A 15,383-nucleotide genomic window follows, 5' to 3' on the forward strand; every position below is an offset into this window, starting at 1 on the left:
GACTCCCTTCTATGCTGGTCTAATAAATCATGCAGAAATGTGTCAAGTAAGATCCTTCATTACTCTGTGGAATACGAGAAGAAATTCAAGTAATAGAAGCTCCTCGCCCAGTATTTTAAGCCCCATGTAATTCTCTGGTCTTCATAACTAGCCTCATCCACATTCTAGGAATAACTCTGAGGGTGTCAGTTACCACTGCAGTTACCATTGATTCTTAAGCACAGTTATGACATATGTAACATGAAACCTGTTCTTACTTTAGAATAAACATTATGGCTGAATCAATTATTTATAACTTTAAACTTAGTTAAATTTCAATTCTTTATTGCTATCTACTTTTTATATTTCTACTCCTCTCCACACAAACACACACAAAAGAGGGGATACCTAGTGAAATGAAAAGAGCCGGGGAATAAGTGGATCGGAGTTTCACAAATGCCACTAAACAGACCGTGACCTTGGGCAAATCACGTCATCTCTCTGGACCCTATTCTGCATTGCTATAGCAAGGAGTTGAACTAAATTATCTTTAAAGTCTACTGTAGTTCTTATGGTTATATTATTTTAGAAGTTAATTTCAAATGTTTTTTCCTTCAAGTGCAATGAATTGTTTTGTTTTTGTAGTAGTAATACTTTTTTGGCATTTACTGGAAAGAAGTGAGAGAATAATTTCTTTCAAAGGATCAGAGAATCTTCCTCCCTCCCCTCAATTTTCTTTTCTTTTTTTTTTTTTTAATGTAAACTCACTATAAAACAAAACTATGAAAAGGCATATAAAATGAAAAATAATTATTCATAACTACAGTTAAACTTTTTGGAAAGTATTTCATATTTTCATATTTATTTTTCTTGGATATTGTTCTATGTCAAAGCATATATATCCACCAAGTCAATGTTTATGGCAATAGTATTAGGATATGCCATAATTATTAACCGATCCAGTGGCACAACAGTTAAGCACACAGCTGCTAAATGAAAAGGTTGGCAGTTTGAACTGACCCAGCAGCTCCACAGGAGAAAGACTTGGCAATCTGTTCCAGTAAAGATGACAGCAGAGAAAACCCTATGAAGCAGTTCTACTCTATCACATGGGGGTCGCTATGAGTCAGAAATTGGCTGAGCAGCACACAACAACTCCTGTTGATGGACATTTGGGTTTTTCCACTTACTATTATAAATAATAACTATGAGGAATATCTTGTACAAATATCCTTGTGTCCACTTATTTCCAAAGGATAAACTTCTAGAAATGAAAACTTTTGAATCACAAAGGTATACACATTTTACTTTTACTCTTTTTTTTTGATGTTGCTAGAATTCTGTCCTCAAATGTTAAGACTCTCTTCTTGATGGTACTTTATCCATTTCTGATCAGCCTTTCATGACAAGCATGCATCTGTTGTTATTGGGAAGTGGTTAATAGGAAGTTAAAATTTGAAATGCATGTATTTTGATAAAAGAAACTTTGCAGTCTTAAATAAACTTACTGTTATTTTTAGATTTATTTATCATGTTAAATGTAGGCATTTGATGTTTCAAGTTTGATGTCACATACATTTTAGTTTGTCAGTTATTATTTTGCTTTGGGATTGCAGGGTAAATCACTAGAGATCATGTACATTTTTACTGGTTTCTAAATTTCCAAATGGCCTATATGTAAACTATATGTAAACTCATTTTTACATAACAGTTATAATTTTGATACTTTTGTAACTTTGTTTTTGCTTTAAGAAAGCTGTTTTGAAACGTCATTTTCAAAATTTACATGCAGAACCAATTTATCAGGCTTTTCAGTCTTACAGAGATTTTGATGGTTTCACTACTATGAAAACATATATGTTTAAGCATTTGTGCTATCATTTTATAAAGACCTTTGTGCTTTCTCTTCATTAGGTATGCATTCCTCAGCAGCAACTGAGCTGTTTGTTACTGGACCTTTGCCAACCACTGGAACGCTTCCACCATCTGCCCTCTCTGCTTACCAGCATCCTACCACCTTTAGCAACAGAAACTTTGCTACCACCTCACCTTTGGTGCTTCAGGATTCAACTTTTAACACTACATCAAATGGAATTTTAAATCCTCATGATCCTGTGCTACAAATCAAGACTTCCCAGGGAACTGTTCCAACTGCTTTGGCATTTGAGCGCCTGGGCAGTTCTGCATTAAGTAACAGCATACCACCTCAGTCTTCAACATATCGCTCAGCTCAAGAGTCTGCACCCCATCTTTTACAACCTCAGTTTAGTTTGTTGCCTTCTGCACTTGGAGGAGCCCAGCAAACTCCTCAAGCCTACAATCCAACTCTCTTTTCTAGCTCTACTGCATCCATTGAAAGAGCTCTTCTTCGAGAATGTAGTGTTATTAAACACCATCAGCGGCCTTCAGGTACCCAGTCTATTCAGGCACAACTGACTGGTTCGCAGCATTCCTTACATAGTTATCTATCAAATGCAAGTGTAGTTAATTTTCAGGAAACAACCAGACAGTCATCTTTATCCTGCAGCTCAGTTGGAGATTCTACTCAGGTGAGCAATGGAGGATTGCAACAAAAGACCTCCCAGGTCTCAGTGGAACTTGCTGAGTCTTATTCATCTGCAATTCCATCACCAGGGTATCCTCCTTCTACAAAAGTAAAAAACTGTTCTATGAAACAACCACCAAGGTCAACTAAGACCCCCAAACCTCAAAGTGTAATTCCGCCTTTGCAAACACTAAGCTATTCCAAACCCTTACATAACCAGAGTTCTGTAATACCAGGACAAGCACAGATTTATTCTACAGCGCAGCTACCAAGCCTTTTATCAGTTAGTCAGTCCCAAAATTATGGTTTAGTGCAACCACATAATGTGCCATCTATTGTTCATTCACAGGTTTATAGGTCTAGCAAGGTTGAGAAGTTGCCATCCTTATACAAGACATTGACTTTTTCTGGGTCATCTCAGACTATAACTTCTGAAAATCAGACACTTAGTTATTCTCCTAATGAGCAACAGGTATTATCTTCAGTTACAAGTGAGAATTACCCTGCCCAAACAAGAGATCTGTCTTCAGCTAGTCAGTCTCAAAGTTATTCATCTGGTCACTCTCAGAGTTTATCACCAGTTAGCCAGTCACAGGTTAGCTATTCATCTCAATCACAAGTTTTGTCAGTTAGTCCTTCAGAAAGCTATGCTTCAGGGCAGTCCCTAACATTAACAGCCCCTTCTCTTTCTTATTCTTCTGCCTCTCGTTCTCAGAATTTGCCAGCATCTAGCCCAAACCAGAATTACATTTCTTTGCATTCTTCCCAAAATTCTCAGACCCAAGGGTCATCATCTCCCCAGTCCCAAAAGTATTTGCCTGCTGTCCAGTCAACATCTTTTGCATCCTCTACTCATTGTCAGACATTACAGAATAATATACCTTCCCCTGATGCAAAGTCTTACTCGGAAAGAAAGCTTGACTCAAATGTTTATACATCTTCAAAGGAAGAAAATGATTTTCCAATGCAAGAGTTACAGGTATTACAACCTCAAACATCTCTTGAGTCATCAACCCAAAGGCTGTCTGATGGGGAAATTAATGCCCAAGAATCAGCTTATAAGGTATCAAAGGCAGATGACAGGTATTCTCAGAGTGTAATCAGAAGTAATTCTCGTCTTGAAGATCAAGTTGTTGGGATTGGTCTACAAGCGTCAAAAAAAGAAGAAAGCATGGGTGGATCAGTGACACAACTTAGTCAGCAAATTGGCCAGGTCAATAATACACCAACCCTGGATATTAAGAAGGCAACTAATTTAATGCAAGCTCCACAAATAAGCTTAAATACTAAAGACCTCAATGAGCAACATTCTCTTATGCGTAAGGTCCCTGAAGCCAAGATCCAGGAACAGCATGATCAAATAATTAATGCTTCATCGCAGATCCAAATTCCAATTCATGCTCTAGGGCATGGCCATCAGGTGTCTGTTCCTAATACACAGGTCCTTTTAGACTCTGCTTGTGATTTACAAATTCTTCAACAGTCATTACTGCAGGCAGGTTTAGGACAAGTAAAGGCATCGTTACAAGTACAACGTGTTCAAAGTCCTCAGCAAATAGTACACCCTTTCCTTCAAATGGATGGTCATATTATTCAGAGCAATGGCGATCAGCAGCAGCTCCATCCTCAAAATTCTGAAATTATGAAAATGAACCTCTCTGAGTCTTCAAAACCATTACAACAGCATCTAACAACCAAGGACCATTTTAATGAAACAAATCAACATGAGTCCAAGAATCAGTTTGTTTCTCTTGGATCAATATGTTTCCCTGAGGCAATGCTTCTCAGTGATGAAAGAAATATCTTATCAAATGTAGATGATATCTTAGCAGCTACAGCAGCAGCTTGTGGAGTTACACCTTCTGAGTTTTCCAGGTCAACTTCAAATGAAAGTATTCAGGCTGTTGAAGAAGGTGATTCTAAATCTCATTTTCAGCAGACATTAGATGTCAGACATGTGACTTCAGATTTTAACTCTATAACACCCACAGTGGGAAAGCCACATAATATAAACGAAATTTCTTTAAATGGATGTCAGATTGCCATCAATCTTTCACCAGTACCTACCCTTCAGTCAAAAATTATCCTTGATCAAAAGCACACTGAAACACGTGATCAAAATATAGCATCTAAAGTAACTTCATCAGTGGTTGGACCAAGTCATGAAGGCCAGGAGCAAAGTTCTGGCTCAGTCAAAAAACACTCTGCTACCAATCATGAATCTGAAGAAAACAGTGAAGTTCCTGTTGATAATACATTAAATAATAACAGAAACCAAGAATTTGTTTCTAGTAGTAGAAGTATAAGTGGAGAGAGTGCTACATCAGAGAGTGAATTTACCTTAGGGAGTGATGACAGTAGTGTGTCAGTGAATCCGACTAGGAGTGCAATTGCACTGCTGGCTATAGCCCAACCTGGGGATGCAATCAACGTCAAGATTGAAGAAGAAAACCAAGATTTAATGCATTTTAACCTTCAAAAGAAAAAAACTAAAGGAAAGGGGCAAATTAAGGAAGAAGACAACAATAATCAGAAACAGCTGAAAAGACCTACCCACGGCAAACGCCAGAATCCAAGGGGAACAGATATATATTTGCCATATACTCCTCCTTCCTCGGAAAGCTGCCATGATGGTTATCAGCATCAAGAAAAAATGAGACAAAAGATCAAAGAAGTAGAGGAAAAACAGCCAGAGGTCAAAACAGGATTTATTGCCTCTTTCTTAGATTTTCTGAAATCTGGGCCCAAGCAGCAGTTTTCTACTCTTGCTGTACGAATGCCTAACAGGACTAGAAGACCGGGGACGCAGATTGTTCGTACACTTTGTCCCCCACCTCTTCCAAAGACTTTATCTACAACACCCGTGTCTTTAGTGTCTGAAACTGGGGTTAACAGTCCATCAGAAAAAATGGATAATGAACTTAAAAACTTGGAACATTTATCTTCATTTTCTTCCGACGAAGAAGATCCTGGAGTATCCAGTCACGATATTTATAAAAGTATCTCTACTACCTTAACTGCTTTGGATGCTACTTCTGATAAAAAGAAGAAAACAGGTAAGTTTTAAAAGTTAGATTCATAATTATGACTTTCATTATTATATTTCTAGCTATAGACTGGATTTTAAGCTTTCTTAGAGTAAAACAGTTCTGCAAATAAATTTTCAGGACAAAATGCATAGGTAGGTATCTTAGGGACTTATTTTTTTAAATGTTCCTTGCCTACAGGAAAGTGCTGGGTTTTATGTTGCGTAGTTCTGGTTTTTCTTGGCTTTCTGCCACATGCAGCAAAACGTAAACAATATGCTATCCAGACTTCTCTAATGTGAGACATCTTGGGGTAGTTACGGATATAAGGCATTGTGTTGAGGGCCCTGTTGTGGTAATAACCTGGCACGTTTTCTTGCTACACCCATTTTACCTGAAGATTAGCACTTTACTATTAAATATGGTTACATTATATGCAGCATGCACTTTAACATTATTAACATAAAAATAATTTTGTGCTGGCTGCGGACTATATGCCCAGATATTTGAGTATGTGCTCCATTTTATTCTCCACTTTCTTTCTTTCTTCCATCAAAACTGACATGTTTTAAAGAGTACTGCTTTATGTAAACAATTGACAGTAAAGTATAAAAATTACTATTTTAAGGAACATGCTAAGGAAAAAATATTTATAATAATGATATAGCTTCCACCTCAGTGCCAGGAACTAGTAGTAGTGTTGTGAGGAATGCATTGATATCTCCAATATACAGATGATGTAACTGAGAGTAAATAAACTGACCAGGTCCCCACAGTTAGTAAATGACAGAGCTGGACTCTGAACCCAGGACTGTTTGGCTCTGGAGCCTATATTCCTGCTCAGTTCTTTTGTATAAAGAGGATGGCGCTTTATGAGTTAAACCTTGTTTTTTGATGCCCTCTCTGTTTCTTTCTGGATGTGAGACTACTTTTTTTTTTTTTTAATAACCTTTATTAAGCTTCAAGTGAACGTTTACAAATCCAATCAGTCTGTCACATATAAATTTACATACATCTCACTCCCTACTCCCACTTGCTCTCCCCCTCTTGAGTCAGCCCTTTCAGTCTCTCCTTTCTTGACAATTTTGCCTGCTTCCCTCTCTCTCTATCCTCCCATCCCCCCTCCAGACAAGAGTTGCCAACACAATCTCAAGTGTCCACCTGATATAATTAGCTCACTCTTCATCAGTGTCTCTCTCCCACCCGCTGACCAGTCCCTTTCATTTCTGATGAGTTGTCTTCGGGGATGGTTCCTGACCTGTGTGAGACTACTTTTGACTACTAAACTAATATACGACAATTGCTATTCCAAGTAACCTATTAGCACAAATGTCTCATAATACATTTTTATAGAATTCTTATTTTGTCACAGAGGGGAATTAGCATAATGTAGTCAGTCATAGAATCAAAGACATTATGTATGAGGCTAATCCTGGTATGGCTTTACACTCCCTCCCCACTATTATATTTCTCTTACATTCCTAGAACAACTAAAACCGAAAACCAAACCCAGTACCTTCAAGTGGATTCTGACTCATAGCGACCCTATAGGACAAGTTAGAACTGCCCTGTCAAGTTTCCAAGGAGCGCCTGGTGGATTCAAACTGCCGACCCTTTGGTTAGCAGCCATAGCACTTAACCACTACGCTACCAGGGTTTCCTTCCTAGAACAAACCTTTTGTAATCTCTAGTCTAAAACTTTCTTCCAGACAGCCATTATCAGTATCTCAGTTAAAATCATCACCATCGATCTAGTCCTTGCTAGTTGGACTTTGAAGTTTCGAAACCCTTCCTCATTCCCATTGACTCTTCTCTAAGAACCCGTCATCTCTTGCTTAGACTATTGCAGCAGACTTCTAACTAGAATCCTCCCCACCAGTTTGTACACCAGTTCATCCTTTGCCCTGTCCTCAGATTTATCTTTATAAAAAAAGGAAAGCTGATTGTTACTTCTCTGCTTCAAAACGCCTCTCTTTGCTTCATGAGAAAGAAATAAAAACAATACATAAAATTCTTTAAAATCTATCCCTTATATTTCTACGTTCTCACTTTTCCTTCTTCCATCATGACTGAATTTCTCATTGTTTATTAGACCTGTGAACCCCCTTCATAATTATGAACTTTTGAACATGCTTTTCTCTATCTAGAGGGCTCTCTTAGTTCTTGAGATCACAGGACAGACACTTAACCATATTTTTACGCAAATAACGGTGCCTCCTACGTTCGTTTGCCAACCTTACTCTCTTCCAGGAAGTATTTACTCCTCTTTTCCTGAATCCCCACCCCCCCCCCAAAAAAAAAAAACCTGTTGCCATTGAGTTGATTCTGACTCATAGCGACCCTACAGGTCAGAGTAGAACTGCCCCATATAGTTTCCGAGGAGCACCTGTGGATTCAAACTGCCGACCTTTTGGTTAACAGTGGTAGCTCTTAAGCACTATGCTGCCAGGGTTTCCTGAACCCCACAGTACTTAAATATTCATGAAAATGTTTATCTTTGTGTTTTAACTTATTTACATTTGTATATAATTACATTACATATGAGTCTCTTTAGGGCAGGGAAGTGTTATGGTTAAAAATTTAGGCTTTGAAGTTAAATCTCCTAGGGTTCAAATTCTGACTTAATAGCTGTGTGGCCTTAGGCCCTTAGCTCATCTATAAACTGGGATAATGATAAAGTATCTAGTACATAGTATGTGCCTCAAGGTGTTTTGCTTTGTTTTGTTTTGGGGAGGATTCAAAGACATAAAGCACTTAGCCTGACACATTAACTTATTTTGCTATGTTCATCTGGAGCCCTGGTGGTGCAGTGGTTAAGTGTTTTGCTGCTAACCAAAAAGCTGGCAGTTCAAATCCACCAGCCGCTCCTTGGAAACCCTGTGGGACAGTTCTACCTGGTCCTATAGGGTCGCTATGAGTGAGAATCAACTTGATGGCAATGAGTTTATGTTCATCTGGTGGCGCAGTGGTTAAGCACTCAGCTGCTAACCTAAAGGTCAGCAGTTCAAACCCACTCAGCAGCTCCACAGGAGAAAAGACCTGGTGATCTACTCCTGTAAAGGTTACAGCCTAGGAAACTCTGTGGGGGCAGGAGTTCTACCCTGTCCTATGTGGTCATTATGAGTCGGAATTGACTTGAAAGCACACAACATGTTCATCTTCGTATTTCTGAGGCCTGAACCATAGTAGGTGGTCAATAAATGTTTGTTGATTGAATGAGGATATGTAAAAGAAAAATGGAACATTGGGATGGCTGTGGGTGAAAGTTAAGTAGCAGGGTTTTGCTTCAATTTTGTGGCTAGAATTCTGAGTTTTGCACACACGTCGCACAATGTGAAATAGTTGGAATGAGATCACAGAGAGGATATGATGGGCCTGTGGTACCCCAAATTCCATGAGTTCATGGTAAATAGGAAGTTTTAAGGGGGGAGGGTGATATTTCATTGATACCAACCCTAAACACTTGTAAATTTCCTGAAATGTAGGCTTTTTGCTAGCTTTTATGTCCTGCTGCTACAGCCAATGTTAGCATATGAAGGAGATGTCCTTATATGAGAAGATATTTCCTCCTGTTTGTTGATTTTAAATTATTCAAATACCTAAAGAGCATATTCCTTGTTCTAAAATAACAGTGTTTTCTAGTAAATAATAGTAATTTTTGTGATGAAAGAACTGTCAAAAAATTATCTGTTACTTCCATTATTAAATTGCATTATGAAAAAAAAAACCAATGGAACCTTGCCTGGGATCAATGTAAACTAAATGCTAGACTTGGGCAAGATGGTGCACAGGTGCTTAACACAGTCATTTCTATGTTTACATTAAAATGACCAGTGGAATATATAAAGAGGTGAAGACTTGCTTGAATGCTGAGACTAGGGAAGAATGTCACTCTCACCAATACCTCTTCCTTTCAAATTGAGTTCAAATGCAGTATGAAACTAGTTTTTGAACTACTAAAATGTTTCCAAATCTATATCAAGTAATTTACATAGCCAGTGGAAGCAGTCTGTTAGGCTTATGCTAATAAAGTCTAACTAGTTTGCTTTTATTCAAAGTGAGTGGTATATTTCTTCAAAATAGAGGCCAAGCTAAAGAATATAGTTTTATTTCTTCTTTTCCAACCTACATCTTTTTCATTTCTTTTCTGGTTTTAGTATCTGGCTATTGGCTGGCGTCATAACTGAGTTGAGGAGTGTTGGCTCCTTTTCTTTTTTCTTCAAGAGATTGTATAGGAGTATTCCATAAATGTTTGGTTGAATTTGCCAATGAAACCATTTGTGTCCGGAGTTTTCTTTGTCAGAAAGTTTTTAACTATGAATTCAGTTTCATTGATACAGAATATCCAGATTGTTGGTTTCCTTTTGACTGTGTTTTGGTAGTTTGTATCTTTTAAGGAATTTGCCCATTTTATCTAAGTTGTCAAATGTATGGGCAAAGAGTTGTTAGTAGCATTCTGTATCTTTTTTTGTGTCTGTAGGGTCTGTAGTGATTATCCCTCATTTTTCCTGATGTTTTGCTTTGTGTCTTCTCTCTTCTTGGTCAGTCTGGGTAGAGATTTATTAATTTTATTGATCTCTTCAAGAAGCCAGTTGTTAGTTTCATTGATTTTCCTCTTTTCTGACAATTTCATTAATTTCTGCTGTTCTCATTTCCTTTATTCTGCTTGAACTGTATTTTTAGGAAATTTTAGAACTGAAAAGTATAGTATATGAGATTTAAAAATTCACTGGATGGACTCAATAGCAAAATGGAGAAGGCAGAATTTTTCTTTTTCTCTGCTGAGAGCTTACATTATTTCCATTCATTTTGAGGCTAAGCTCACCTTACCTCTTGCAGCATAATTATAACAGCTGCTTTCAAGCCTTTGCCTGACAATTCCTATATCTGAGTTATTTGGGGATTAACATCTTTTGATTATGTTTTCACTTTGAGGACAGGTCACATTTTTTTCTGATTCTTTGGATGTTGAGTAATTTGGGGATTGTATCCTGGACATTTTGAGTATTTTAAGTCTCTGGGTTCTATTAAAATCCTCTGGAGAATGTTGATTTTTGTTTGTTTGTTATTAGCAGGTTCTGTTTCTGGGAATGGTGGTTCCAATGTTAGTTCAGTGTTCAAAGCCTTTGCCATGCTGCTTTGGATCTGTCCCACAAATGTGCCTCTCACCAGTTTGTTTGGAACTTGGCTAGTAGAGACTGTGTTCGTATCTCAAAACTTTTGCTGTGCTAGTTTGGGTATATCCTGCAGTTGTACAACTCGAGTGTGAAACTGGGATTTGTGTGGGTTCATACAGAATTAGATGATCCCATTCTTTCTCCTCTCAGATTTTTCCTCACGCTGCTGAACCCCAAGACCCCTTTCCTAGTCCTTTTTCTAGAAAGCTGGGATTTCTGAGTTTTAGCTGCGGCACAGGTCTGTGCAACTGGGGCTGCCCTTAGGGCAATGCAATGAGAAGAGAAAAAGAACACAGATTCACCCTACACTCTTCATGCCATAGGGACCTTGTTTCCAGTTTCCTCTGGCCAAAAAGACAGGTGTTCTGTCAGAGTTTAGCCAGGGTTTGTTCACTGCCACTGTAGTGCGGCTCAGTGACTCTGGCTGCCCTCTAGGCAGGGCTGAGAGAGAAAAAGGAAAAAACAAGAAACAGATTTAGCCTTGCATGGGGCTTCTTTCCCAGCTGCTCTGGCCAGAGAGGCTTCTTAGAGTTTTGTTGCCTGTGCACTGTTTAATTCTGCATAGGAGTCGCCCTCTGCAATAATACCAGGTGAGAAGAGATGAAAGAAACCTGGGAAACACTCCCTATGAATTTTTACTTAAGTTTGGGCCTCCCTCCCTACAAAATCTGTTCCTCTAAACTTGACTACCCAGAGTTAGGCCACACTTCACAGATTAAGGACACAGTCCTCCAGACTGCCAAGTCAACTAAGTTCAAGGGGTTCCCAGAACACCCTTACTTCTGACCAACTGACTACCAATTCAGGGGTTCCCACTCCTTCCCTCAGGTTTGACAATTCCCTAGAGTGACTCTTGGGATACAGGACTTCTCTGCAGTTACTATTACAGATTTATTATAGCAAAAAAGAATACAAATTAGAACCAGCCAAAAGATGAGACCCATAAGGTAAAGTCTAGAAGAGTCCCAAATGTGAAGCTTCCCTGTCCTCTCCCCATAGTGTCAGGATGTGTCATGCTCCTGGCACATCGACGTACTGTCAATCAGAGAAATTTATCTGAGCTTCGGTGTCCAGAGTTTTTACTGGGGTTTCGTTACAGAGGCATGATTGATTGAGCCATTGGCTACACGACTAAACTCAATCTTCAGTCCCTTTCCTCTCCCCAGAAGTCAGGCTGATACCACTTTGGTGGGTCTTTCTGGAGTAACCAGTGCCCCACCTCCCACATGAATTGCCTCATTAGCATAAACTATCAGGTGAAGTCTTGGAGGTCCTTCATGAATAACAAATACTTCAGTCACTTAGGAAATTCCAAGAGTTTAGAGGTTACCTCCCAGAAACTGAGGACTAAGGCCAAAGTCTTTGGTTAAAGTAATTCTTCGTTCTATATTCCCCTTACTGTTATTACTAACTTTTCAGTCTTCAGGTAGTTGCATTTTATATTTTGTTCTGTTTTTATTTGTAATCAGCGGGTAATAATGTGCTCCAGTGCACCGACTCCATCATGATTGGCACCAGAATTTTTAAAAATTCATCATTTTATCAATTATAGTTATTTCTTTCTGGTGCTCACATTGTCCTATAATGAGCCAGCAGGAGACCCTTCAACATTTTGGGATTTTGTTATTTCACTGAATTCATAAATAAATTTTAAGGGATAACTAATATCTTTGCAACATTGTCTTCTGTATATCTCATCCACTTATGGAATATGTTTTTCTGTTTATTCAGATCTTACTTCACATCCATCAGTATTTATAATGTTCTTACCACATAAAGTTTGTATAGTATAGTTTGAACAGTTTTTTAAATATACTTTTTCCAACAGTATTTTCTAATTGATTGCTGATGATGTGTGACAGTCACTGATTTTCATATCTCTATCTGTATTTGGTAATTCTGCTGAATTCTTATTCTGTTTTTCCAATGGATTCTCTTAGCATTTTTCAGTGGACAATTGTATCTTTTAAAAATAAGCATAGTTTTAGCTCTTATACTTTTTTTTTTTTTTTAAACTTGTCATCATATTGGCTTGGGCCTCTAGTAAAATGTTAAATGTAAATCTAGTATAATGTAAAACTTGCAAAAGCCAGGACCTGTGTAAAGCAAAAACCTGTCAGAGAAGGAAAACTCAAATATTTTCCACTAACAGAGAGCCACAGAAAAGTGGTAAGACTGCACCTGTCAGAGGTGGAAAACCGGCAAGATCCGGAAAAACAAGGCAGTCCCCTAGAGTTCTGGCTTTCACAGGTTTCACTGTAGTAGTAAGCATCCTGGTTTCCCTGATGTTTTGTGTTATATGTAGTGTTTCACTATGAAATGTATTTGCTGTTGGTTTCTGGTATTTTAAATTCTTTAAAAATTTTTCCTTCTAGTTTGAAGCCTTAAGATTATGTATTTATTTTACCAACACTGGATGATGAATTTTGTCAGAGGTTGTTTTTAAGCTTCTTCTGACAAGTCTGCTCTCTTCTCCCCTTTCCTCTGTTAGTCTGTTACTGTGGTAAATTATTACTTGATTTCTTAATGCTTAACTTTATTTATTTATTTAAATTTCTACCATGGAATCTGCTTGATCATAATAAATTATCTTAATCCACTGCAAGATTTAATTTGTTAGTATTTTATTTGGGATTCCATATCTATATTCTTAAATAAGATTGGCCTATAGGTTTTTGTGGTTTTTTTTCCCCCTTAATTTTGTTTACTTTGGTATTCAGGATTATGCTAGTCAGATAAATTGAGTTGGGAAACTTTTCATATTTGTCTAAGCTTTGAGAACGCTTACTGCATATAACTGGGAGATTTGATAGAACTTTTTCTAAGAGTTGATCTGGGACTATCTTTCTGATTTTTTTCCTGAGGTCGTTTGGTCTCTCTGGGTCAATTTAAAAAGGGCAGATTTTCTAGGAAAATCATTCCTTTCACTTAAAAAAAAAAAACTTAGATTTTAAAATTTGTTATTAAGTTGTACACAGTATCCCCTCACAAGTTTTTTATCTCCTTTGTTTCTATGATTATGCCCTTTCTGTTGTTCCATATGATGGTTCGCATCTTTTTCCTTACCAGTCTGTCAAAGGTTTGCCCATGAAATATTTCTTTTCAGAGAGCCAATTTACATCTTTTACTCCTGTTATCATTTTTAACTCATTTTTTTTGTTGTTAATTTCTGCTTTTACCTTCTTTCCCATCTTGTGTTTTTAATTTAATATTCTTTTCTGGCTTCTTGAATTTGTTGTTGTTAGGTGCTGGCGAGTCAGTTCTGACTCATGGCAACCCTATGTACAGCAGAAAGAAACACTGCCCGGTCCTATACTTCTCAAGTTTAATACTTAGTTTATTTTTGTGCATTTTTGTTTTCTAATGGATGGCCTTTAAACCCATATGTCTTCTTCTTTGCACCATATTCTGGCCCTGTCCCACTGGTTTTAATTTATAATGCTCGTACTGATTTTTTCAAATGGTTTGTCCTTTCCATTCTGATTACCTTTTTAATCCAAAATTTATTTAGAATGGTGGGCTTTTTCCCCTTTTCCTCGAAGTTTTATTTTTATTTCTTGCATTCTTTTAGTATTAATTTATGGCCCAATAAGATATTGTGGTCAGGGAATATGGCTTGCATAATGTCTACATTTTGTGCTTTATTGAAATTTTGTTAGTGGGGTGGTACATGGTCAATATTTGTAAATGTTCCATGAGTACCAAGTGCACCAAGTGCTAATAGATTGTATTTGGTAATACTGTCCAGTCCTCTAAATTTTATTATTATTTAATATGATAAATGACATTGAGTTATCTAAGAAAATGTGTATGTTGGAGGACATGTCTAGAATTTGCCTTAAAATCCTCCAGCAAATATAAAAGCGATGGTGGATAGATGAAATAAGTATAGCAAAATGTTTGTGGTTGTTAACAGTTGGGCTATGGGGCTTATGAGTTTGTATTCTCTACTTTTGTATATGTTTGAATTTTTTAATAATACAATGTTTTTAAAAACCCTCTCTCTATCCTTATTTGTTTTTAGATTGCTTGATCTGTTGATTCCTGAGAAAGGTGTGTTAAAGTTTCCCACTATGTTTTACTTGCTTTTCTAATATTATTTACTTGATATGTTTTGAAGCCATGTAATTGGGTGCGTAAAAGTTTACTACAGTTTAACATGACAAAATGTTTCTTTTTCCCATAATAATATCCTTTTGTAATATAGCCATACTAATCTTCTTGTTAACATTTTCTTAGTATATTTTCCATGTCTTTCTTTTTCTTTTTCAAAATTTTTTCTTGTGACATATAGCACACGTATGAAAATATAGCACACTTAAAGAAAAACACACAGAAGAAATTTCCATAAATTTGAAAATCCAGACATTATTCAAGCCATATTTTCTGATCATAATGCAATAGTTTCATAAGAGAATAGCAGGCAGAGGGGAAGGGAGAGAGATGAAAGAAAGGATGAATAGAAGAAAGATACTCGCCCTTCTAAATAACTCTTGGCTTAAAAAGGAAATGACAACCTGTCTAAAAGGACAGAAGAGCAGCATATACTGAAACCAGTGAGATGTGGCCATGGTGTGGTACAAAGAAGAAATTTTGTGACTCTAAATGACATTCATTAGAAAGCAAGAAAGTTCACAAATAGAGTATTAAATTAAA

The 15,383-nt window shown here is 37.2% G+C and overlaps 1 protein-coding gene across 6 annotated transcripts in view; it reads left to right on the top strand.

Moving 5' to 3' along the window:
- Positions 1 to 15,383, top strand: part of QSER1 (glutamine and serine rich 1) — an 82,198-nt gene that overhangs the window by 33,158 nt on the left and 33,657 nt on the right. For all 6 annotated transcript variants that reach the window (XR_007518234.1, XM_049890840.1, XM_049890841.1 and 3 more), the window contains exon 4: positions 1,894 to 5,580. Coding sequence is in view for 5 of the 6 variants with exons in the window: in XM_049890840.1 (XP_049746797.1) it covers positions 1,894 to 5,580 (3,687 nt within the window). In the remaining variant the exon portion in view is untranslated. The remainder of the gene's footprint in view (positions 1 to 1,893; positions 5,581 to 15,383) is intronic.

The sequence above is a fragment of the Elephas maximus genome, chromosome 7 (genome assembly GCF_024166365.1).
Source record: "Elephas maximus indicus isolate mEleMax1 chromosome 7, mEleMax1 primary haplotype, whole genome shotgun sequence".
In the NCBI taxonomy this organism is placed as follows: Eukaryota; Metazoa; Chordata; class Mammalia; order Proboscidea; family Elephantidae; genus Elephas; species Elephas maximus.